General features: G+C 47.4%; 1 protein-coding gene across 4 annotated transcripts; it reads left to right on the top strand.

The window, feature by feature from the left end:
• Nucleotides 1–2,735: 2,735 nt before the first annotated feature.
• Nucleotides 2,736–23,979, top strand: LOC143021767 (uncharacterized). Of its 4 annotated transcripts, none has more exons than XM_076179477.1 (10): nucleotides 2,736–2,859; nucleotides 5,000–5,175; nucleotides 5,843–6,058; nucleotides 7,057–7,284; nucleotides 7,775–7,922; nucleotides 8,264–8,504; nucleotides 8,944–9,128; nucleotides 11,028–11,147; nucleotides 12,395–17,229; nucleotides 17,333–23,979. In XM_076179477.1, exons 1-10 carry the CDS (start codon nucleotides 2,746–2,748, stop codon nucleotides 17,334–17,336), a joined length of 6,267 nt encoding a protein of 2,088 aa, XP_076035592.1. In that variant the 5' UTR covers nucleotides 2,736–2,745; the 3' UTR covers nucleotides 17,337–23,979. The 4 variants fall into 4 exon arrangements, with proteins under 4 accessions (XP_076035592.1, XP_076035591.1, XP_076035590.1 ...); XM_076179476.1 differs by having other exon boundaries at nucleotides 5,816–6,058; XM_076179475.1 differs by having other exon boundaries at nucleotides 5,813–6,058.
• Nucleotides 23,980–25,302: the final 1,323 nt, after the last annotated feature.

The following is a 25,302-nucleotide window of genomic DNA, read 5'->3' as shown; positions in this document are numbered from 1 at the left end:
AGTGTGTCTTGTACACAAATCCGTAGATCAAAGATTTTTTCGCGTTTTTTTCCGTAGGTAACCTTCCACTTTCGGGTGATTTTTTTTTCTGTAGGGAACCTTCTTCTTATGGAACGAGTAACCTATTTGTCCTATACCACTTCCACCAAGGTAACAAAGAAGCGCTACCATCAAGTAACCCTGGGAAGAATACCATTACCCTGTTCCAAAACTACAGTTACCCAAGGCATTAGCCATTAGTCAACCCGGAATTCATTACTTACTTTTATTACCTCCATTACCATTACGGTCGTCTTTGTGTTGGTGATGCAGAGACTGAAGATGGAACGATGGGTGGGAACTTGAATTTATTTCTTATTTTATTTTTCTCTCGACTTCCGCAATAAATTGGTTCACCTCTGCTTCTTTCATCTGTAATACAGAATAAAAAAAAGCTTGAATGAATATTTGATAAATGTACACAATTTCCATTAGGATATTTAGTGACGCACAACACATACACACACACCGGCTCTTGACATGTAATTAGCATATTTTTGGTTTGTATTTATTTCCGGAAAAAATATTCTATTCTATTCAATTATGTGAGAATATGTCGCAGAGTCCCATTCGAAAACGCAGCCTCTTAAAAAAATGCTTCAGCGAATGATACGCCTATGACACACGTCACGTCATGTAGTCACATATGATTCACCGTGACTCATGTCACCTCACGTAGTGTCTTTTTCCGCTTCCCTTCCGATTACCCGTCATCAGAGGAACGAGTATATATTAAGATAATTTATTACCTTCTGTAATTTTTTCATTACCTTCTAGATGACGGCACTGCTAAAGACAACGGGGAAACGTTGGGACCTTTTGAAGTTCTGTACTCGTATATTACTTCCGATAGTCGATAGTAACGCAGTAGATGGCGCGGATGTAGTTGTCCGTTGGGGCCTCGTTAACAAGCGGGTGCTCTACTTTGATTGGTTCATCATTTATATTACTCCCCACACACAACTTTCTCCCCTTTTCCTTCTTTCCCTCCCTCCCCACCTTATTCCTCTTCATCATGTATATATACTATATATAGCAACCTACAGTGGAAACGATAATGAAAAATGTGATAAATAAGGGCCCTGTTTCCGACCACCGACGACCAGGTGGTCGCTGACCAGTTGCAGGTAGTCGGTAATAAGATAAATAAATAGATCAATAGATAGATTTTCATCTTATCAACCACATTAACTTTTTTCCATTTCAATTCCTCGCAAAGATTTTGTGTCGCCGACCGATTGCTTGATTTTCGGTCGAAGCTGGTCGGAAACAGGTAGTAAGCTTGGTGTGACTGGGGCTTAAAGGTAATAATAATAATGGTAATGTTAGCTCCGCTGCCACTAACACTGTCACTTGTGTTATTCATCCGTAGGCCCCATGCCTCCTCCTTCTCTTAAGTATGTTTCCTCCTAATCTTCTATAACCAGTTATTAAAGTTTCTTGATGGGTTGAATTAAAATGGAGATATAGTTTTATCTTCTTTTCTTCTAAGTAATTACACTTGGTTTTTCAAGCTACACCAAGGGACTCCCACCAAGCCACTTCTGCTCCGACGTCATTATATAATTCAACCAGTATCTTTTTACTTTTCAAATAAGTACCACCCATTAAGGGCGTGATTTTACCTCCATACACCAAAAAATTCTCTCCTCCACCCTTTTCTCCAATCAGACTGTTATACTGTCTCAAGCGATACTGTTTACGCAAGCAGTTTGTCGCAGCAGAACGACTTCATGTTTACATTTCGTAACGTCAGCACCTCTCGATATCCTAATCTATATTTACAAACACAAGACGGTAAGCTAGAATATGCAACTCTCTGCAACTTTCACTCGGCCATTGTATCTAAACAACCTAATAAAATTTACATATCGTTTCACCTATCCCTCGATCTACCTAAATGTCTACCTCTACCGGCCTCTTACAGGTAATAATGATAATGGTAGTAGTAATAATATTAATGGTAGTAGTAATAATAATGATAATAATTTAATGTTTTCAATGGTAATGAAACATTCTAATAATGGTACATACATACATACATATACCAAGGCTTTTCCCCCTTACAAGGGAGGTAGCCAAAAAGGAAAAGGCATAAAATCATTCCCACCCATTCCATCCCTGAATACACTCCACACCTCTCCACCCTCCCTCCCATCTTAGCTTAGCACCTCCCGGATGGTAATAACAGTAACAACATTGATAATACCTGAAGTGAATCGCTAGTAACAGCAAGAATCGTACAAATAATTTCCGACAGTCGCCCCGGGAATCGAACTGTGGTTTCGCTAGATGCCAAACCAATGCTCAGTCGGCAAGACATTGGTTTTACATCAAGTTAAACCCCGGTTCGATTTCCGTGGGGAATTGTCGGAAATTATTTGTAACATTGATATAATTAATGTTAACCCAATGAGCGGGTTACATCCTCCCGTTCCATTCCCTTCCCTAGTGCCCTTTGGGCCACACACACACACACACTAACACTAAAGCCTCTTTTACACAATGTCAGCAGAAAATTAGTCAACTTGGCGCCAAACTATCCTAGTGTCAACACTTACTTGCCGGGTGAGGTAACTTGCAGCTAGCACTTGCGGCTAGCTAAACTAGCCCTGTAGGTTTAACATCACCACTAAGAAGACCCGCCTCTGAGCGGGCCAGACCATCAACCACTAACTTCGCCCTCGTCTCTTCCAGGTTGGCGACATGATCAGCGTCATCGACATGCCACCTCCGGACGAATCCATCTGGTGGCGAGGCAAGAGGGGCTTCCAGGTCGGCTTCTTCCCCTGCGAGTGCGTCCAGGTCATCGGCGACAAGGTGAGCCCAGTCAGCAACGGTTTTAACCGTCGTAACCGTCAACCGTCTACGAAGACGACTTTAGTTTGACGGTCGTTGGGTGGCTCTTATAAGTGTGTGTGTGTGTGTGTGTGTGTTGTACATTGTTACCCTGTCCTGTTACCGTTAAATGCCTATTACGACTGTGTGTGTGTGTGTGTGTGTGTCTGTCTGTGATATACATTGTTACTCTGTCCTCTTACCGCTAAATGCCTGTTACGACTGTGTGTGTGTGTGTGTACCTTATTGTAGTATACAGGAAAGGAGCAACGGTTGTTGGGTCCCGTCTAATTTTCTAACATACCTAGACTCAAATTCATGAACTTCTAATTATTATGTTTAGATTTGAACTCGTGTACTGTTTGAGCTTGAGCTATATCACCTATGTATGTGTGTATACGAACATGTGCTTGTACGTACATGTACGTCGTTTCTCCTTGCTCTTACCAATATTGGAATTTCCCTTTAATGTAGTTTTCTTTCATATCTTGTGTGGTTATTATTGTTATTGAGATTGCCTGCATTGTCGATCTCATCTCTTGTAATTGGCGTCGTCGTTCTTTATGTACATTTCAAAGTGAGCGCCGCCCTTTGTGCAACTCCGCTCTTATTTATTTATTTATTTATTTTATATTTTTTCCTTTCTCTGTTCCCGACGAGGCGTATTGTTTACCTTGAAGGTCTCAGTGATGTGCACCCCGTTTTCTATTATTTATTTTTTATTCCAAACAAGGCGTCTTGTTTACCTTGTGCACCCCGTTTTCTATGCCTCTTTCCATGTATTTTTTTTTGTTTAGCTTTACTGTATATCTATTAGTCAAATTGTATTTTCCTTTCCATATTTAGGATAATTTCTTTATTTCTTTGTCACAATGGAATTCGAGCCTCGATCAAGACCATTCAGTCCCGAATCAGTTCCTTCGGCCGAAGAAAGATAAAACGCTAGCCAGAATAAAGTATGTCAAGTGCGTCACAGAATTGAATGAGTTAATGCACTCTTGTCGCCAAGTGATTTTATTACGTCCCTGTTGTTAGTTCGAGTTTTGGCTGTCTCCCAAATTTGATCAAATTAACGTTAGAGCCATTAATGACGGTTATAACAAATAATTCGATCTCGCATATCGGTTTAATTTCTTTGCGTGGGATAATCCTATTGAGGAAAATAGAAGTGTTTATAAACTTTTACTGAACGTTATAACCGTTAATAACGGCTACAATAGTTTGAATTCAAAATGTTAGCAGCCTCATGCATCTGGGAGAAGGTTCTGTTGATGGAAAGTTTTCGCAAACGAAAAGATGATTTGAAAATTTAAAATAATTTATACGTCCTTAGAACCTGTTGACCGTTAAATCCGTTATTGACGGTTATGATGGGAGCAGTTTGAACTCGAAACCTCCACAGCCTTGTCACGTGCTTTATTGTTGATCACCTTTGGCACCGCGAAGGAGGAGGGCAATGAGGAGGAAGAAGAAGAGGAAGAGGAGGGCGATAAGGAGGAGGAAGAAGAGGAGGTCATTGTCCTCCGCCCCCAAGTTATAATGATGATGGCCATAGCGAATTCCTGTTCCTGTATTGCCCTATTCATCTCAGTAAAAACAAATTCGATTTAATGAAGCTTCCGCCTCCCGAGATGGCGTCGGTGAAGAATGGGAAGGAAGACGTTGATCTTTGACTTATTTGAAGACATGGAGGGTTTGCACACAGACTATAGTATATTTACAAAATATAATTGGTTAGAAAATGTTAATTGAGCCACCTAATTAAAGAGAGAGAGAGAGAGGGTAAGTTTTAAGACTGACTACTTAAAAGTATATGTACAAGGTAGAGCGCTTGAAAGAAATATATGGTCAATAGAAATAAATTAATGAATAATAATAATAACAACAACAACGAAAGTAAACAAATAGAAATAATGAATGACCCACGGATCCATCCCAGAGAATCGTTGGCGACTTATCTGCGACTGTTAACCTTAGCAAAGTGACCGTTAATACTGTTGATAAATGTTTGACCGTTAATAACAGATAGTGACCGTTAATGACAGATAATAACAATGAATGTTAATAACAGTTAGTGACTTAATAATCGTTAGTGACCGTTACCCGTCTCTGATCGCCGCAGGTGCCCCAGGCCATCCACCCCCAGGCGCTCACCCTGCCCGCCGCCCGGGGACACGCCACCAACCCTCCGCCGCCCCCGGCTCACGCCCTCACCCACGCCCACACGCTCCACGGGGGCCAGCAGGCACCCACAAAGCCCGTACTAAGGAAACATGGCAAACTCATCGCCTTCTTCAGGTTAGTCTGTCCCTTTTCTCTATACATATCTATGCATGATCTCTCACCTATCAATTAATTATATATATATATATATATATATATATATTTATATTAGCGTGTGCCGTGTAGCGCATTTTGTTCGTCCTCACCTCGCATGCTATGGGTCCGAGTTCGAATCCAATGGCTACTGATGACTACTGAAAGTCCAAGCACATAGGGCAAGGCTGGCCTCAGTCGTAGCGGAACGACACCCGTCGGAAGTTCCTAATTTTAAGTTATACATGTGCGTACACACGCACACACACACACACACAAATACCGTGTATTTTACAGTATGCCTATTCACATATGTAAATGTTGTATACAATATATATATACATACAGTCTGCATGCACATATGCAATAGAGTCTTGTGTAAAAGAATATATCAACATTTTCTTCTTCAGTAGACTTTTTCTCTTGCGTAGACTTGGTTCTCTTCGGCACAGTAGATCTCAGTTTCTCTCCTTTACGCCACCAATAACACTCGCTTCTCTCTCTCTCTCTTTCTCTTTCTTTTTCTCTCAACCCTTTCTCTCTTCTCCTGCCCGGCCCGCCTCTTCCCTCTCCCTCCCCCCGAAAAAAAAAAATGGAAATTTGTGATGACCCTTATCAGTAGCCAACCCACCTGTACCGACCTCGACAGGAGTTTTATCCTCTCGCGCCCTTCGAGACGCAAGCTGAAGCAGTCCGGGATCCTCCGCGAACGCGTCTTTGGCTGCGACCTCGGAGAGCATCTCCTCAACTCTGGCCATGAGATCCCGATGGTCCTCAAGTGCTGTGCCGAGTTCATCGAGAGCCACGGCGTCGTCGACGGCATCTACAGACTCTCCGGAATCACTTCCAATATCCAGAAGCTCAGGTGAGACCTTTGTCTAGACAGACGGGGACTAAAGGGGTCCGGATCAGGTGAGGCTGTTGTCTAGTTGGGGACTGAAGGGATTCCGTCTGTGTTGTCTAGACGGGGACTAAAGGGCTCCGAATCAGGTAAGGCCTTTCTCTAAATGGATTAAAGGGGTTCCGACTTGGACTAAGGGGTACTATATTTAGATGGAGATTTGCCGAATTGCATAGCTGATGTAATCATAAGACAACTCGATGGAAGGTTAGATGGTGGGGGGAACTAGGTTAACTTTCTAATTAGTTATGGGTAGAACGTGAAGGTATAGAAATTTCAGAAACATTATCCCAAGATATTTATCAGAAAGACCTCCCCCCCCTTCTTTGTCCTATTCTGACTGCCGCCAGGCGATTTGATTCAACCCAGAGAAGTAGAGGTCCTTGCCATGCGAAAAGAAATGAAAAATTAATATCAATTACTCCACGGGAACTGCGCAGATAGATGTCACATCAGGCGTGAACCCAGTATCGTGACGTCACAGTGGCACTGTGGGTCACGCCAGGTCACGCAGCAACCCTTTGGCCCCAGGACGCCCTTTACATTCTGCCTGACGCCAGGCGATTTTATTCACCCGAAGGGACCTTTACACGACGAATTATTTTTTTTCGTTGCGGATGGGTCAGGTGTGGATGTCATTAGAATGAAATCACCTGGCGGGAGCTAGAAGGAAATACTTAAGCCCAGCCAAGAGATTAATCGAGTCTTAACCCTTTCGTTCCGTGTCCCCCTCCCCCTCATTTGATTTAAATCATGTGCCGACAGCTAGATCAAATAAAGCAAAGGCAGATGAAGGTTTAATAGGCACCCTTGGCAACAACCATAACAAAACCTATGAAGTTAGCCTCCTCCTCCTATACAAGGAGCGCCCTTCGTCTTCACGAAAATCAGCTGACGACATCAAACATAACCCCGATTTAGGTAGTTATAAGAAAGAACCTCAAATTCGCCCACTCCTTCAGGAACGCCTTCGACGAGGACCGCATCCCGGAACTGTACGGCGACGAAGGGATCCTGCAGGACATCCATTGCGTGTCCTCGGTGCTCAAGATGTACTTCCGGGAGTTGCCCAACCCGCTTCTGACGTACCAGCTCTACGACAAGTTTGTGGCCGCCGTCATGCAGGAGGAAGACATCAGGCTCCTCTACGTCAGGGACGTCGTCCAGCAGCTCCCGCCCCCACACTACAGGTGAGAGAGAGAGATAGAGAGAGAGAGAGAGAGAGAGAGGGGGGGGGTAAGAAAGCACCCGGGAGAGCTGAATGTAGAAGCAACTGTGCGCGTGTGCATGTGTGTGAGACCCTTCCTCCCTTCCACCACCCCTCTATTCAAACAACCACCTTCTACCCTTTCCTTCCATCCACCACCCCTCCCCTTCCCCTTGTCCCTCACCCCATTTCCCCCACCCCCTTTTCCATAGATTTAAGAAGGAATTAGGCAGGAACTGGTTTACCAGTAGAGTGGTTAACGAATGGAATAAGCTCGATAACCATGTCGTGAGCGCTGAACGAATGGTTGTTTTAAGAAAAGATGAAATAACTTTATGGATAAAGATGACAGGTGGCAAGGAACATGAAATATATTGTAGGTCTTATGGTCTCTTGCAGTCTCCTCTATTCTTATGTTCTTATGAACCCAATCCCCCCCAATACTGACGCCCTTCCTCCTCCTCCTCCTGCAGAACCCTGGAGTACCTGGTGCAGCACCTGGCCCGCGTGGCCTCCAACGGGCAGCAAACGGGAATGACGCCGAAGAACATCGCCATCGTGTGGGCGCCCAACCTCCTTCGCTCCAAAGACCTCGACATGGGCGGCGTCGCTGCACTCCAGGTGGGTTTGGGCGGGTACTTTGATTGTGCTGGGGGCAGGGGAATCTCTAAAGGAGTTTTTGGGAATATAAAGATGCTACTGCTGCTGCCAGTATCACCAGCACCACCACTACTACCACCATCACAATACCAATCCAATCTAACCCTACCCTGTTACAGATCATCCCCATTCCATTGCATTAAACCTTCATTGAAATAGATACGTAAATGAATTCTAAGCAAGTAAATAGATAGATAAGTATACTGTACGTAACAAAGGTCTCTCCTCACTCGTAGGGGAAGGACCTAATTACTCTTCATTTTTAGAATATTTGTCTAACGACTCGAACCTCCCTCCTGCAGGATGTGGGCACGCAGGCGGTAGTGACCGAGTACCTGGTCCGCTACGTGGACCTCATCTTCAACGACAAGATCCCGACCTTCTCGCACTCGACGAACGGCGTCGACGGGACGCCCCGGAAGTCACGTCCCAAGTCCCTCGCCATCTCGACACCCACGAAGCTCATCTCCATCGAGGAGGCGCGCGTCCGCGCCCTCGGGAACATCTCCAGCGTTAAGGCGGACCAGAAGTACATCGAAGTGGGTGAGTGCCAACTCTTAGGTCTACTCGTTATGGATGTTAGTCTTGCTCGGCGCATGACGTCACGTGGAGGATTCGAACCGACAACCAATCAGAAGGCAATGAACTAGTAGAGGGTGGGGAGCTGCTGAGTTTGTGGTCCAGTCAAGGGCTTTGTCTACAACGTGACGTCAGGAGAGGCTTGCGCGCGCGTGCAGACCTGTCCTCATTCTTAAGTGTAAATATATGTTTGGTCGGAGGGATATACGTGCTCCTATGACACCTTGAACCCAACATCCTTGTTATTCTCAACAACCTCCACAGAATTAAATATAGCACAAACCCTACTCCTTCAAACACCGATCCCACCACCAACACCTGTGATACCCTTAAAGAGCACCCTAGCACCTGTAGCTCCCTTCAACACCCTCCCTCCTGACACACATCCCATTGTTACCCTCAGGCGGAGGTCCCAACAACCTCCCCCCGAAGTACCACACCGTCATCGAACTGCCCAACCGGAAGGGCGGGAGCCTCAAGCAGAAGAAGTCGCCCCTGGGCTGGAAGAGCTTCTTCGGCAAAGGGCGCAGCGTCCACAAGCACCAGAGGAAGGCCTCGACCCCCAGCGAGATCAACCTCAACATTAATGTAAGTCAGGTTGTCCTCGACTTGGTACTTCGAGTAGGTGTTGGGGAAACTAATACATGAGGATATATATTAGTAGCTGGGAGGATTGCATCGAGTCATGTTCCGTCTAAACTAACCTATCTGATCGACTTAGCCTAACCTAGTAGTGTAGATTAGATTGATTGGAGTAAGGTTAGTTTTTTTTTAGGTTAGTTCGGATGAGGATAAATTTAACAGTAACTGATTAGTAATCTACCCTGTGATATACATACACACACACACACATATATTATATGTATTTATGCCTGCTTCACTGTCTGTTGACGTCTTTTATTTTCTAATATATATATATTTAAGGGGTTATTGAGCTTCTAGTCTCCATAGATCAAGTAACACATATCCCGTAGTACCTTAGGCTCAGGTGATTATTTTTCTTAGTCTGCACCAAAGCAAATCTGCTCTCATTTCCTCTAACCACTAAACTTTTGATTTAACCCAAAGTTAAAAAACTAAACCATGTGTATTTTTTCAATATATATTTTAAAGTAGATTTTATACATAATAGTTAAATTACTGTTGAGATAGTTCTACGAGTAACCTAAGGTCACTAGGATGTGACGCCAAACTGAATGACGTCACCTTTAATATATGTGACGTCATTGCTTCTGGTGACATCATATACCTTACGACCTTAAGGCAGTCGCGTGACCTGTTTGACTTTGGCCTTGGCTTGCCATGTCTTGTTTAGGATTTAGGCCCTATTCACACTAGCGTTTCAAACCACGGCGATTCAAACTGCGGCTATAAGGAAAAACTGCGCGATTGTGTGTGAACGCCTCCATTGATTTGCATTGTAATTGAACCGCCACGGTTGGAACCGCTTGTATGAACAGGGCCTTAGTGTGCACTCATCCCACTTTTTCTGGTGTCGTAACACTAATGGTCTGCTTTGGCTTCCCCCCCACCCCTAACGCCCACGCCCGCCCGCCCACTTTCCTCCTCTCTCATACACGCACACACACAATTGGATTGAATTAATCTTGGTTGCCTGCCTCTCGTTTTCTTTTTACCCTCCATTTTCTTTTGCCCCATATCCGTTTTCTTCCACTAACGTTTTTTATGGTTATTATTCTACCTCATCCTTTCCTGGGTTGTCCACGCTAATGACATGACGTCACAAATGTTGTTGTTAACGTTTTCTATGAAACCGACCAAACTTATTTATTTGTTCTACCTGATATTATGACTGCATCTGTTCCTATTACTGCACCTGTTCTTTATTGTTGTAACTGCATTTCTGTTCTACCTGTTATCACTGCATTTGCTCTATGTTCTGCTGTGCCTGGCAATGCGCACTGGGATTCTCACGTGTATGTTTTTGGATGGGTCACTACCATCCCGCCGGCCATGCGTCATGGATTTGCTTGTTCTTGCTTCTCGATAATCCTCTCTCCCTCCTCCTCCTCCTCGTCTTCCTCTTCCTTCTCTCCTTCCTCTGCCTCCTCCTCTCCTTCCTCTTCCTTCTCTCCTCCTCCTCTCCCTTCCCTTCTCCTCTTCCTTCCCTCCTCCGCCATCTCCCCAAACTCGCCTCTCATTCTCACTCCTCATCTTCTTTTCCCTCTTCGTCTTCCTTCACTCTTCTCCCTCCATCTTCTTCCCTACCCTCCTCTTCCTCTCACTCCCCTTCTCTTCCTCGCCTTTTCTTCTCCCTCTTCCTCCTCCTCTTCTTCCCACATCTCTTTCCATCCTTCAAATCTTGACCCATTGTCACCCATCTCGTCCTCCAATTTACGCTCCATACTCACTCTCGACAACTGTCATCCTCAACTGTAACTCCCCCTTCCCCCCCCCCGATTCCCTTTCCCCCCAAATACTCCGTGACCCTCCCTTGACCTCCGCCTTCATCCTTAACCCTTTTAGGACCCCATGGGCTCCGAGGCTGACGTGGCCCCCTCGTCCTCGAAACGACTCCGACCTGTTAAGTCGGTGGAGAGTCTCGTGTCGACCTCAGCCTCTCTACACTCCAACAGGAACTCCCAGGTGTGTAGATGGAGAGAGAGAGAGAGAGAGAGAGAGAACGTACGTGTGTGTGTGATTCATCACTGTCTTGGATCACGTGTTGAACGTGTGTGTGTGTGTGTGTGTGTTACAGACAGGTAATTGAGTGTATATACAAACGCGTGGAGTGAGAAATTGATGACGATTGATTGATGGATTGGACAGGAAATTAATCAAGTGTGTAACGTGTGAATGCACTTACTTTTAATACAAGTGTAAATTGTGTAAAAGTAAACGTGTACATTGTTTTTGTAAATATAAGTGTGTAAATAGGACTATGAATTCAGATTGTGTAAATTGCCATGCAGTGTATATTGTGTAAAGCATCACGTGTCATAGTCGAACATAGGTATGTGTAATGTGTACAAGGTGTGTGTGTAAGTTTGTGTAACGTACCACTGTCAACATATGAACCTGATACACACCTAGTGGCATGAGGGACCTGGGAATCGTTCCATGTTGAGCGTGGGATCCTGTGATTTCAGTAATTGTAACTGGCTGTTCCTTTTAGGGCTACTAGGACGTGTAATAGGTTCATTCCCGTCAGTGGTACGGATGTTTTAGTACAGATTTGGAGTGTTGAACTGTGTGTGTGTGTGTTGTAATTACGAGTATTTATGTGAAGAAAAATTTGTTTGTGTATGTAAATGGGTACATTAGTATTCAGTGGCTAAACATCGTATGTATGGGGACAAGCATGTCTATGCATTCACGAGTGGGCATATACGCGCGTGTGCAAGCGGTTCTCTACAGGAGGTTCAGACGTGGTTTGAAGCCACACCCACGCAAGTAAGTAATCAACCCCTAAGTCTCGTACACATCAAATACATCCCCCCCCCCAAGTCCCTATACCCCTTCCCCCAGCCCTCATTCAGTTTACATATCCTTTCATCACATCACACTTCCCTCTCCCCCTCTTCCCAGGGCAGTGGTTATCTCCCACCCTGAGAGGTTGACCCCCTCCCCCCCCCACACACACATACTCAAACATCCTCCAGTTATTGGTAGCCTTGGTCTGAACGTGCTGTTGGCTGCCCTGGTGCTGAACGCAGAGTTCACATCCTATTGTATTTATTATTATTATTATTTATCATTATTATTACTACAACTACTACTACTATTTTCATCTCAGAATTCCTTCCTGGCCTCAGCTGCAGTGCCATAGGGTTAATTATCTAAGGGAAAAAAAAACGAAGTCGAAGAAATTCTCTCGAACTCCTCCTTTGCAGGTCCTGGACTCTCCCGAGCGGAGAGCCACGACGGCTGGCGACCGAGACGGGACTTTCGAAGATGAGGACGAGTATCGTCGAGGACGAAGTGGCGGGTCGAGCGTGGGGTCGAGCCCCCTCAAGAGCCCCCAGGGCGACAGCGACAGCAGTGGTCCTTCCCCAAGGACTCACAGTCGCTCCGTCTCTCACGACTCCTACTTCAACCGCGCCGGGGAGGAGCGGTCCGCCCCTCCGGCAGTCCAGCTCGCCGTGTCCGAAGAAGGCGAGAGTGACCTCGAGTTTTCACCCGAGAACTCCAAGATATTCCTCGACATCAGCGAGCTCAACATCGACTTCAACACGAGCGAGAAGGAGATGAAGATCTTCTCCGAGGACGAGACCCTCAAGTCGACATCGATCGAGGACGCGGACAGCATGTCCCGCTCGATGCAGGACGTCGAGAACGTGAGCATGGGGTCCTCGGACGTCAACCGGAGCCGGGACAACCTCAGCCCCCGGAACGACAAGCGGAGTCTCAAGGACAAGCTGAAAAGGTTCACGTCGCCGGCGAGTCAAAGACGGGCTGAACTCCCGAGCGATTCCGGGGACGACCTCAACACGAACAGCCTCAAACGAGCCTCAAACACGATCCGAGACAAGATCGCGCACGCCCTCAGCCCAGAGACCTCCCGTCGGAGGGCCGACCTGCCGCCCTTAGTAGCATCGCACAGAGGGTCCGCCTCCCCACTCGGGAGCCCGAAGCTCAAACACGTCCGGACGACTTCTTCTACAGGGCCTTCGACGGGTCCTTCTACAGGGCCTTCTACAGCAGCCTCCTCCTCGAGCGCCCTGGACGCCGACGATCCGCTCTCCCTAAGTTCTGTGAGTGTGGACATGAAAGGGGAAGACCCTGGAGGAGGAGGCGGCGGCGGAGAAGGAGGAGGGAGCGCTGACGAAGGTGGCCGTGAGGAGACGGTGACGGTCGAGGTCCATGCGGGCCTGGACGACGAGGACGCGAGGTCAAGGCAGAGCATCGAGAGCGCCCTCATCGACCCGGAGCTGATGGCGAAGTTGACGCACATGAGGTCCTCGCCCTCCGTCAGTAACTCCGAAGGAGGGAGCAGCAGCGTTTCCATGGCGGAGGCGACCGTTTCAGACAACGAGAGCTTCACCCTCGGGAGCGGCTCCGCCCACGGCGAGCTCGGGGGCGCGGGCGGCTCGGAGGGCAGCAGCCTCCCGCCGGTGTCCACCCTCACCACCCCAAGCTCCCCTCCCGTCACCCTCATCCTCGGAACCCCAGTCGAGGACCAGGAGGTCCTGACACCACAACTCCAGCAGGAGGACTCGAAGTCTCAGTCGAGGCCAACCTCGCTCTTGGGCATCCCGACGTCGGATCTCCTGACGTGCGCCCTTGCGTCTCCGGAGACTCCGCAGGGGGATTCGACATTCCTGGAGATCCAGTACCACCCCCTGAGCGACACCACGGAGCCCTCTACCCCGAGCGAGTCCCAGTTCGTCCAGGACCTGGTCGCCGTACACCCGGTCCTCCCAGCCCCTAAGGACCAGGAGGACCATCCCCGGCAGTCGAGTCCCTTGTCCCCCGACATCAGCAGCGACGAGCCGACGGACGAGCAGGACGTGGGAGAGGACGGGCCCCTGTACGAGAATGTCGAGGCCTCCAGCACCCTGACCCCGATCATCGCCTCTCAGCCGAGCTCCCTGACGCCTAGCCTCCCGCAGGATGACGAATTCGAGGACGAGCGGGCCCTCAGCATCACGCCGCAGCCCAGGTACACCCGAAGTGGGTTCTCACAGGACAGCCCCGAGGGTGAGGTGACTTACGAGAACGTGGAATATGGAGCCGAGTACGAGAACGTCCCCGGTGGAATAACGCCCACGGTGACGGTGGTGCCCCCTATGGGGAGAGGAGACTTCGGGCAGCGCCCCGAGGGCAGCGGCGTCTTCCCCGACGGCTACGAGGACGTGGTGACGCCGGAGGGCGTGACGCTCGTCCACACCAATGAGGAGCTATCTGACGGAGAACCCAAGGCAGTTTACGAAAACGTCGACGACGAGGGGCGCGTACCGGAGAAGGGCACTGCCATTCGCGAAGGGCATGGCGACCTGGACCACCCCTACGAGGACTACTCCTTCGGCCCCGAGCACGAATACGAGAACGTAGAGTTCCCTTCTACAGCGCCTGCTTCAGGTCAGCAACAACAACCGCAGCAGGGCACCAGCGCACAACAGCCCCAGGCCCCCGGGAGCCGGACGGAGACAGAGGTGGAGGGCGAGATCGTCTACCAGCAAGTGAAGTTCCTGAAGAGGTCCATTCAGGAGGTCAACGAACTCCTGAGGGACAGCTCCTCCGACCCGCCTTCGTCCCTAGAGTCGAGCCCCTTGGAGGACTCCGAGTCTATCTTGAGCGACGACTCGACGCCCTTGGCCGAGGACAAGCCGCCCCTGCAGAGCCCGTCTACCGCCGCCCCAAAGTCCCTCCCGAAGGTCGAAGAATCCGAACCCATTACTGTGGAAATCTCCTATCCTGACGAAGGCGCTGAAGGAGGCGAGGCAGTTCCCGAGGAAGACGCCGAAGCGGCCGGCGCTGCCGACGACAGCGAGTGCCTCGACTCGCCTGTGTCCCCCTCGACAGCGTCCCTTCCCACCGAAGTGATGGTCCTCCCCTCGTTCTCCTCCCCAACGGAGTCGACCACCGATGACGTCACTTCCCCGCCGAGTAGCGAGTCCCTGGCTTCCCCTCACAAGGGCGTCCCTTCGTCCCTTCCCCAGCCCCTCTCCTCCCCCACGTCAGTCCCCACCCTACTCCCCCAGCTCTCCCCAAGCCCAGATCCCCAACCTCGACCCCAGCAGCAACAAGAACCACAACAAGGTGCTGCGAGTTCGACCACCGTCGGTAGATCGAAGCTGAGCAGCATTCTGGCGCCGGCGCCCTGGCCGCGCACCGCCCCGAGGCACACGCCCATAGCCGCGCCCGTCGCCAAACCCCGGCAGCTGCCCTACGTCTCGCCCCTGTCGCCCCTCCTTTCCCCGGACGACACCTCCGCGTCCCCGGACACGCCAACCACGCCCGTCGAGGACGAGGAGGTCCCCATCGGGATTAGCCTCATCGGAAACACCCAAGACTTGAATCAAGTTCTCCAACCCATGCCGCAGCTCCCCCAGCCTCCCACCGCCAGCCAACCCCAACCAACGACAACGACGACGACGACGACAACGACGAGAACCGTACCTCCTGACGGCGCTGACGCAGAAGTGCCCTCGTCTCCAAAGCCTGTAAGCGACCCGATCCCCATCCCGCTCTCAAGGACGTCCTCGACGAGGAGTGGCGACTCCCGGGATCCCGCAAGCGCCTCGCCCCCCGCGCGGCCCCCGCTCCCGATGCAGCTGACCAGCCTCCAGAGGTACAAGACGTCCCCGGACATGAGAACCGGGATCTCCCGGGCCGAGTCGGAACCTCCGCTCTCGACCACTGCAGGCGAGGAAAGCTCGAGGACGGGGGGTGCCCGGTCCGAGACTGAGGACCCCCGGACCTCCGCGGAGAGGCCCTACATCGGGAGCCTGGACCCGAGTGACCCGGAGAAGCGAGAGAGGATCGAGCGGTACAAGGAAGAGCGGAGGACCTTCCTGAGGGAGAAGTACAAATCGGAGAGCTTCCGTGGCGAGAAGGACGAGATGCTCCTCAGATTGAAGCAGAAGGCCACCAGCCCCTCGAGGCCCGAGGAGGAGGAAAGTCTTCCATTGGAGTGCCCGGGGAGCCCCAAACGGCGGGTCCTCGGCTCCACGCCCCCCTCCAGGAACCTCGAGGAACCTCACGGTGGCTCCGACCTCGTGGCAGATCGGCCAAAGCTCCCGGAGGAGACGAACGGAGAGACCCGGACGGAGGTCACCGCGGAAGAAGTCAAGGATGTCCCGAAGAAGAAGACTTCGGTACCAGATTTGCCCCTGAAGAGGACCTCCCCGACGAGGAGGAGCCTGAGCGACATGGGCCGGGCGGGGGGCACCGGCGGGGAGTTGGCCAAAAGTCCGGGCAAGGTGAGGTCGTCCTCGGATACTCCGACAGTAGCGCCTCCGGTCTTCAGGCGGAGCGCCAGCACTGACGTCACAAGCCCCCGGACCAACCTTAGGAAGGTCCCGGACAAGGAGCCCGTCGCCCGGAAGCACAGCGCAGGCTTCAAGCCCGGAACAGGCCGGGGGAGCGCGTCCACCAAGGGCAGCCCGGTCAAGTCGCCCCCGGACTCAACCTTCCGTAGGTCGAGTAGCACTCACGGCGGAGCCCCTGGAGGAGGAGGAGCGAGAAGGACTAGCGCCAAGGATGACTCCGAGGACGACTTGAATGTGAAGGAGCGAGCGGCCCTGTGGACGCAACGGAGGGAGAAGAGCCCGGCGAAGGAAAGCCCGCGGAGTCCGGACAAAACCGGGCACCTTAAACTCGAACGGAAGGCCTCTCACGACAGCTCCCTTCGTCGAGAGACTTCGGCCAGCTCTTCGTCAGGTATCCCGATCTCCCCAACTCGCAAGTCCTCCCTCCCGAAGCCGGTGGTGGCCCGGCAGAGCAGCAACTCGAGCGTCGCCAGCAGCAGTGCTAGCAGCAGTTACGAAGGTCACGGCGGCAGCAGCAGCTCGCCGGCAGTCGCGTCCCCGACGACGCCGGGGAGCAGCGGAGGAGCAAACTTGCGCAGCGTCAATGTCAGCGGCGCAGCTGTTGCGCAGCAGCAGAGGCGCATCAGGGACATGGCGGCCATCTTCGAAAGGGACTCGGCCACGACGGGGGCGGGGGCGCCCGCGGCCAAGCCCGTCCTTCTCCGGCAGGCGTCGCGGGAGGACAAGAGAGACCGGTAAGTGAAGAATAAGATTATAGTAATACTAAGTACTCCGAGATAAGAAATATTACTACTTAATAATTACAGGATGTACATGTAACGCCTTTTTGCCCCCCAGGTAACGGTGACGCAATGTAGAGGAGTAACGCCGCTTCCGTCGGGTCATGATGACGTCACGCCATTCCGTCACGTGTCTCCCGTCACACACACACACCCCCCAGGTGGCGGCGTGGCACTCGGACGCACACAGTACAGAATAAAACGCATGTTCGCGGGCGCGTGTGTACACACAAGAACCCCCGAGTGGTGTACCGCATCCTGGCTTAGCTTCCTCCACGTGACGTCATTGGGAAAGAACTTCGTAGTGTTCGTGGACACAGACTGGAGGACGACTTTGAGTGGTGGAGGAGGAGCCGAGGGATTGGAGGATGACGTAGTTCGAGGTACGCCGTCAGGCGAATAGAATCGAAGGTTCGAACAGTGACGTCACTTCGAGAAGTGACACTCCAAGTGACGCATCACGTGATGTCACGTGACAAACAGATTTCGATACGAGTTCGAAGTTTCCGTGGAGACTGAAGTGGCGGGAAGTCAAGAACTTAAGAGACGAACTTTTCATTTCGAGAAGGACGAAGTGAAGGATCACCTGCGTTCGAGTCCGAGGTGAGGTCAGGTCAGGTCACCCGAGGTCGGGAAGAAGACGCGTGGTGGTGGAGGCAGGTGACCTCAGATGAAGGACGAATTACTACGAGTGTCCAAGGTCAACCTCGAGCTCCAAGGGCAAGGTTGACCTCACCCAGAACAACGTCACTCCACTAGAACGTCGACTTTTGGAGTGGCACTTCAAAGTAATGCTGGACCGGGTGGCACTCGAGAAGTAACGTTGGCTCTTCGAGTGGCACTCGAAAATGGTTTTAGCAATTCGAGTTCCACTCGAAGAAGAAGTGTCTATGCACAGGGGAATCACATGTGATGCTCTTAATGAGTTGTGTATCATCCAGCCAGTGATTTATCTCATCCGGGTATGCATCCAATGCATCCGGCTGCTATTACACTGCAGAAGAGCTCTTGAGAATTTATTATAATTATGAAGAAGGCTAATTACTATTCCTATCTCTTATCTTGTTAATGATTCCTCCTTATCATAGTCTGTGCTCTCTCATGTATAAAACAGTTAACATATGTGATGATAAAAGATAACATGTTATAATCGTACGACTGTTCCGAAGGAAGAAAATATATATATTAAGATTAAAAATGGCTCCACAGCAGTTGTTGATAATATTCACAACCTATACGGCAACTGTTATGAGATTTTTTTAGCCATCATGTCAAATTATAACAGTTTACAAACATTCCAAAAATTAAACGAAGATAATCCACTTTAAAACTTCTAGAATCGTGTAATCCCTGGTTACGACTTCCCTAACACCTGTACACCTGTCAAGCCCAGTATAACTGTTTAACTATATACACCTGTTACTTCCTCTACACCTAACACCTGCACACCCATATTATACCCTGGAACCCTTACCCACACACCCATGTAACACCAGCAATACCTGTATAACATTGTACACCTAGCATTCCTGTACAACACCCAACACCCTAACACCTGCACACCCATCCATGCAGTACCCACACACCCAAATAAATCTTGCACACCCATACAACACCCACATGTACACACAGCACATAACACCCACATGCCCAACATAACCCGGAAAAACCCAGACCCCCACACACCTCTATCCAACACTGTATAGTCTTCTGCTTGGCCCAGACAACCCATCTCTACATGCTTTGCTTTATCTGAGTTTCATCATTAGGTTGGGTAATGCATACAAACCCATTGTCCACCTTTCCCAGTAACGTGTTCCAACATTTATTGCCCACACAAAGCCTTACCCAAAAACAGTCACCCCACCAGCAAAGTACCAGTACCTGTTATTTTGTTTACCTGTGGTGTCAGATGTTCAACAAGTGATGAAGATGGCAAGTTATGTGAACATGAGGAAGTGGAGATTTGAATATTTGGGGTCACATGCGGCAATGAATGGAGGAGTGGATGTGGAGGTAAATAAAGTAAAGGAGGCAAGTAAATGTCAGGATGGAATGATGTGTTAGAAAAACTAGGTATTTGGGAATGAATACAAAGATTGTATGGAGGAGCAATTATATCTTATGTCACTATGAAGCAGATATGATACAAGGGAGACAGAAAAGAAGTCTGAACATTTTTTAGATAAAGTGTTTTGAGAAACAGGATAGGTGTTACAATGGTGGATTAAGTAAAAAACGTGGAGGAAAGGTAGCTGTCAAATACCGAGAGCAACATCACACTGAAGAGGTGAAATCCTGTGTGGTAGAGGAGATTTAAGAAGGGCACCAGAAAGAAGGGATAGAAGCTGAAAATTATCAGCATTCCTTTTCTGAGTGGAGACTACTCTCCAATCATAAAAAGAATGATGCATGATTGGTCTGCAAGGATATTACTAAAGTCCCTAAAGTAGCTAGTGCATAAAACTTGTGCAGTCCACACCCAATATGGGAAAGCTATCAGAGAAGACCAAAGTGGTTTGGGTACATGGAAAGATTGATGAAGGAATAACTAGCAAAAAAGAGTGGAAGGAGTGAACTTGAGTGAAAGACCAATAGTGAGGTGGATGAATGGGGTGAAGGGGGCCTTAGTTGAACAAGGAATGTCACAAACAGGAAAGGGTGCAAACAATAAGACTAAATGTAGGGAGGTTGTGAATGGATGGATGTAGTAAGTCCAAAGGGATATTCTTTTCATCTACTCCATAAAGGTGGATGAGAAGGTTGTCACCATATGAAGCAGTGGGGGTATACCAGCCCTGCTGTGGAAGTGCTCTGCCTCGCTGCATTGCCCACAACCTGAGCAGTGTGGTGGGGGACAGATGACCCTTCATCCATGAGGTGCTGAGATGGGATGGGCATTCAAAGGGTTTTACTGTGCATCAAGTGAATGGGTGCTTTTACTCCTCCACCCTTTTTATAAGGGGTAAAATGTCTTTGGTTTGTGTGTATTCATATATGTATGTATATCACATATGTACATACACATTTTTATTCCCAGTCATGCCCCTTTTCTTTGGTCTGGGCTGCTGCATCACTACCACACCACCACCATTGTTTTGCGCGCACGCACACAAACACACACACACACAAAGTGAACGAAATCTGCATTAATCTTAAGCTATTTTTTTATATCCAAATCCAGTTAGAATCTCTTCTTCCAAAGATCTCACACAGTCATGAATTGGGTGTGTGTTTGCATGTCTCATTACGGCCCATTCGGCCATGGCCTCGAATCCCTATCCTCTCCTTGGCCACAGAACCTTACCCATATCATCCCATCGTGAATCTACACAAGTTTTTGTCAACTCTGTTCCTACCCCCAAGTCCCTATGGATAGGGACTGGTTTGTGCAGAAGGTTTCTGCAGTACACAAGCATTATATATATATATATTCGCATGCATCTCTGAACCAGTTTCGTCATGTACATTCTGGGCTTGCACTGTGGCTAGGGGGTCAGACCTGCTCATAAGTGGCTTTCCTTTCTACATTTAACGACTCAAAGTACTGGTTTTGCCTATTGCCTTTCAGGAGCTAGTTTTGCCCAAAGTCTAGGAATACAAAGTGCCCATGTACCGAGAGGCAGGGCTTATGAGTGATGTCACATTGCCCAGTTCCAGGTCACGATTATCCCAACCATAATGGGGAACATCCACAGGCCATGAGAGGTCATGTCAACTCCAATGACATTTTCGAAAAGTGTCAAAAGATCTTGTATACTTGGACTTTGGTTTCACCCCTTTCTGCATGGGTCTTATGGTCTGCGGGCAAATTTCAACCTGTACCGCATCCACCCTCCCACATCCTTCTCTACTGATTTCATGCCCACATAGTTCCAGATGCTGTAAATGGTAACGACTGCAAGATGATATACAGAAGATGGCATTGTTAATGATGTTGAATAATGAAAGATATTTTCGAAGTTTATTCGACAAGTGTGAGAGAAATGGTAGCCCAAGTCACAGATGGAGTGATGAAAGCACTGTTTAGTCTTTGTTTAGGGCGAGTCATTCTTCCATTGGTTATTATATCGTCATCACTTTAACACCTTCAATTCAAGGGGGGTCCTTTGTTGAACAAGGTCTGGGATCAGCCAGATGAAGATCTGTGAAATAGAGTACATGTTTGGAAGGACTTAACATGAAAGTGTGTAACCCTTTGGCTGAGGCTCACATGTCCAATTATCATAACCTTTAGGCTTTAGCCTGAATGAAATTAGACTGAAAGGGTTAAAGTTGCAATTCTGCTCTTCGACTTATCTCGTCAAATGATTTGCGAATAAAAAAAATTGAAAGTTATAGGTCAAGTTCAGCACTGGTGCATTGTTGTTTGTCTGTTCATTTCTCTTTTTTTCTTCTTTTTCCACATTTTTATCCTGTGCTCCAAATAGATGTTGGCAAAACACAAAGAAGTCCATTTACCTTTTATTTTTTTCTTCTTTTTTTCTTTTGTCTCCAGAAGTTCAGAATACTGCACAGACAATCTTCTTTGACAACCTACACAAAAACTTGAAGCATTTTGTGTGTCAAGCAGGTAAACACTTGCTGCCTCTGCTCATTTCTAGGTCCATCTGCATTTGTCATCTACATGTGACAAACACACACACACAAAAAAAGAAAAAATTCAATCCAGTGTAGTCATAACTTTCCTCTCAATAAAAAATCTGAATCCACCTGATACTTGTTTTGTTGCATTCATTGTATGTTTGCAACATGTGTACTACTATACTTTGGGGGTATATATGCATATGACACCAGCATGTATCATACAAATACACTGGTCCAATGTCACCATCCCCTTCCTGTTACCAGCAAGGGCTGGAATCTACTCATTGGCTTCTTTTGTTGTATTGGTTGCATGTTAGCAACATGTGTGGATATGACCTAGATCTAACATTTCTGATCAGCAATCCCCAATAATATTTAAATTCCTGTACATTCTTCATAAACAGTAATTGCACATGTATGGATATATACATGTGTTCACATGCATATACAGTACATATAATATGTACATAATATGCATTCATACAGATATCCCTTTTATGCATACCATCTGCCTCAAACACCAAAAGGAATTCAGACATTAACACATGAAAGCAGGTGCTTTTTGGGTGGCATGCCAATGTTTCCCAACATAGTTGACTGGTGGCATGCAAGCCATTTTTAATTAATGGAGTGACTTATTTTTATTTATTATTTTTTAGGAATGCACTTGTAAGTACCAGGTGTTGAATCCTACACCTACAGATTTCATCTCCCAATATCAGTCTTTTATTTAGTGTTCGACTTTTGTACATTCTTGTGTTCTGACCCTCCACCTCCCCATCCCACCCCATCCTCATCCCTCAGGACCTTAAATCTTTTTCTCTTACGTCACTTGAGAAACAAATCCCAATTGTTTTATATTTTTATAAAGGCATGTAAGAATTTTGCACATTTTTTGTTGCTTCCTATGTTACATAAGTTTAGCTGTGGAAATATTGTACTTTTTCAGTGAATTGAATGTTGACTGGAAAAGATGAAAGGTGATTATCTGTTTTAATAATTGTTGTTGCTGCTGCAGGATATGTATGAAAGATTTCTAGCGTAAATAATGTCTAAAGATATGTGCACATTTGTGGGACATATGTTTGTATATAAACACATGTATGTGTATATACATGTATGTATAAGTATATGCATACATGCATATATGTGTACACAGGCAGACACAGACATGCACGCACACACACACACACGCACACAGCTATATCAAGTTTGTATACAAGGAACAGTGAATGTATTTGTGACTAGTGAGGGAAAAGTGATGGCGCCAAGCCTTGAGAAGAGGCCTCGCATACTGAGACCCCTCAGGGGGCAGTGGTGCATTTCATATGTAGTGGGTGTGCCTCAAGTATGTATGTGCAAGTTAGCGTTTACCTTATACACAAAGTTATATAAATATATATTTTCATTGCGCACCACACCAACCTCTTTTTTAATAGGTGTTTTTCATCCCCCCCCCTTTTTTTTAGTATGCTATGGAATACCAGATTGTTCACCATTGTATCTAAGATGCAATAGCACCACTTACCACCACTCATGCCATTTCCATCACCACCATTTTTCCCCCACCAGAACCATTTAAGTGTACTTTTTTCCACACTCCCGTATAAACACTGCCATTTGCCTGAATAGTCAAGGTGTGTACTCACTATGTTCAAGTCTAACTACCCCAACAGTAGTGAGACATTCAAATCTCACAAATCCTATACAGGGACGCATTAAATATACAGTGTCACATTGACTAGTTTTACAGTATTACAGTTCATACAAGGATGCAAGACAATGTGCTCTTGTCAGAAGTGGTGGAGCAACAGTGCCGGTGTTGGAAATGGCATCAGTGGCTATGGTGCCAATTATGGTGGCACTTGATGTCAATGGATGGTGTGGTTAATCTGTTGATATTGATAATTAAAAGTCTCCATCCTTTTCTCTTTCATCCCCTTTTTTTTCTCCCTCCAACCCCAAACTGAGAACGACTTTGGGGTAAGCCAGTGCACCTCAGCCGTTTGTTTGTTTGTTTGTGCGTTTGATTCATTTTGTACAAGATATCATCTCATGCCCATTTCTGTACATATTTGTATGTATATTAACAGTGACATGAATAAACCCTTGTCGTTAGTCTCTAGTTTTACTGGACCCTTCTTCCTGAATGAACAGGATTGTGATACCTGGATATTCTATCAAGTTTGAGGCAAGAATTTTGAGCTAAACAAAAAAAAATTGTGGACTATAAACAAGCATATGATAGCATACACCAAGATTCAATGTGGAAAATTATGGAACATTTTGGAATTCCTAGAGCACTGATAAAGCTAATCAAAGCATGCTATGTAGACTGAGTGTGCAGTTATGGTAATTACGGTTTAACAAATACAAGATAAAGTCTGAGAACTTACTTGGTAGGGCTCTCAAACTTTGTAGGCTTGAAATTAGGTTGAACTTGAAGGCTTCTGATGTGAAGACGTAAAAAGTCCCTTGCCGACAGGTTTTAAGAGTGGTCTGTCAGGAACCAGAGCTCTGGGTGATCTGATCTTTGACCTGACGATAGTGGCCGTATTCGGCGGGACTCTTACGTGTTCAAAAAAAGCTCGGAGCCACAGGTTAACTTTTACCATAAGTAATTTCTCAAAGTTTCCCGATTTATCAAACCAAAATGATTTCATAGATTTAACAAATAAAAGGAAGGGGAGTTTAATCGCATCTTATTTAAAGTTACGATAGGCATGGTTCGAAGTTTCAGGGTAGGTTCCTGAATCGAAATAAAATAACACCTCAAGGGAAAGTTTTCCAAACCAAGGTAAGCACTAATATTCCAAATAATAATTACCACAACCTCCCCGACAACAAAAAGAAAGTATTTAATGAATACAACACTTTCAAAGAAAATTTACAATAACTTTTTAAGTGCTAGAGACCTTACTTAGTCTCTAGAGGCTAGTGCAGTCTTACAAGAAGGTCTCAAAGAGGTAGGTTCTGGAGTGACAGTCGTTTTCCAAAGAAATAACCTTCTCCAAGTTTGAGGCCTCTTCAAAGGGCTCCAACTTGCTAGCCTGGAAAATAGGATCCCCAGGGGATCCATCCTCATGACAGGAATGTAACTCAGCATGGAGCTCTAGAGGGATTAAAAATCTAACGTTGACTTTGATAGGGTTTCCATCAGGCTTAATGACAGAGACTGGATGTATCACATGATCTTGGTCAGGAAAGGTCTCAACACTAAAAGCCAGAAAGGTCTGGTCTTAAAAGGCAGTTTCAAAAAAGCAATGTCACCTTTTTCCCAGCTTCTAGAACTGTGGTACGCAGCTCTATCCCTTTCCCTTAAGCTGACCAAGTACTCTGTCAGCCATCATTTCTTAAACTCTTCATAAAAATAATCCCTACAGTCCATGACTAAGTTGAGAAGAGAAGGATAGTCTTCTCCCGATTTCCATTCAGGGACTT

This window comes from Oratosquilla oratoria, chromosome 42 (genome assembly GCF_046742065.1).
Source record: "Oratosquilla oratoria isolate Oo_2021 chromosome 42, ASM4674206v1, whole genome shotgun sequence".
Classification (NCBI taxonomy): domain Eukaryota; kingdom Metazoa; phylum Arthropoda; class Malacostraca; order Stomatopoda; family Squillidae; genus Oratosquilla; species Oratosquilla oratoria.
This window is presented reverse-complemented; position numbering and strand designations above follow the sequence as displayed.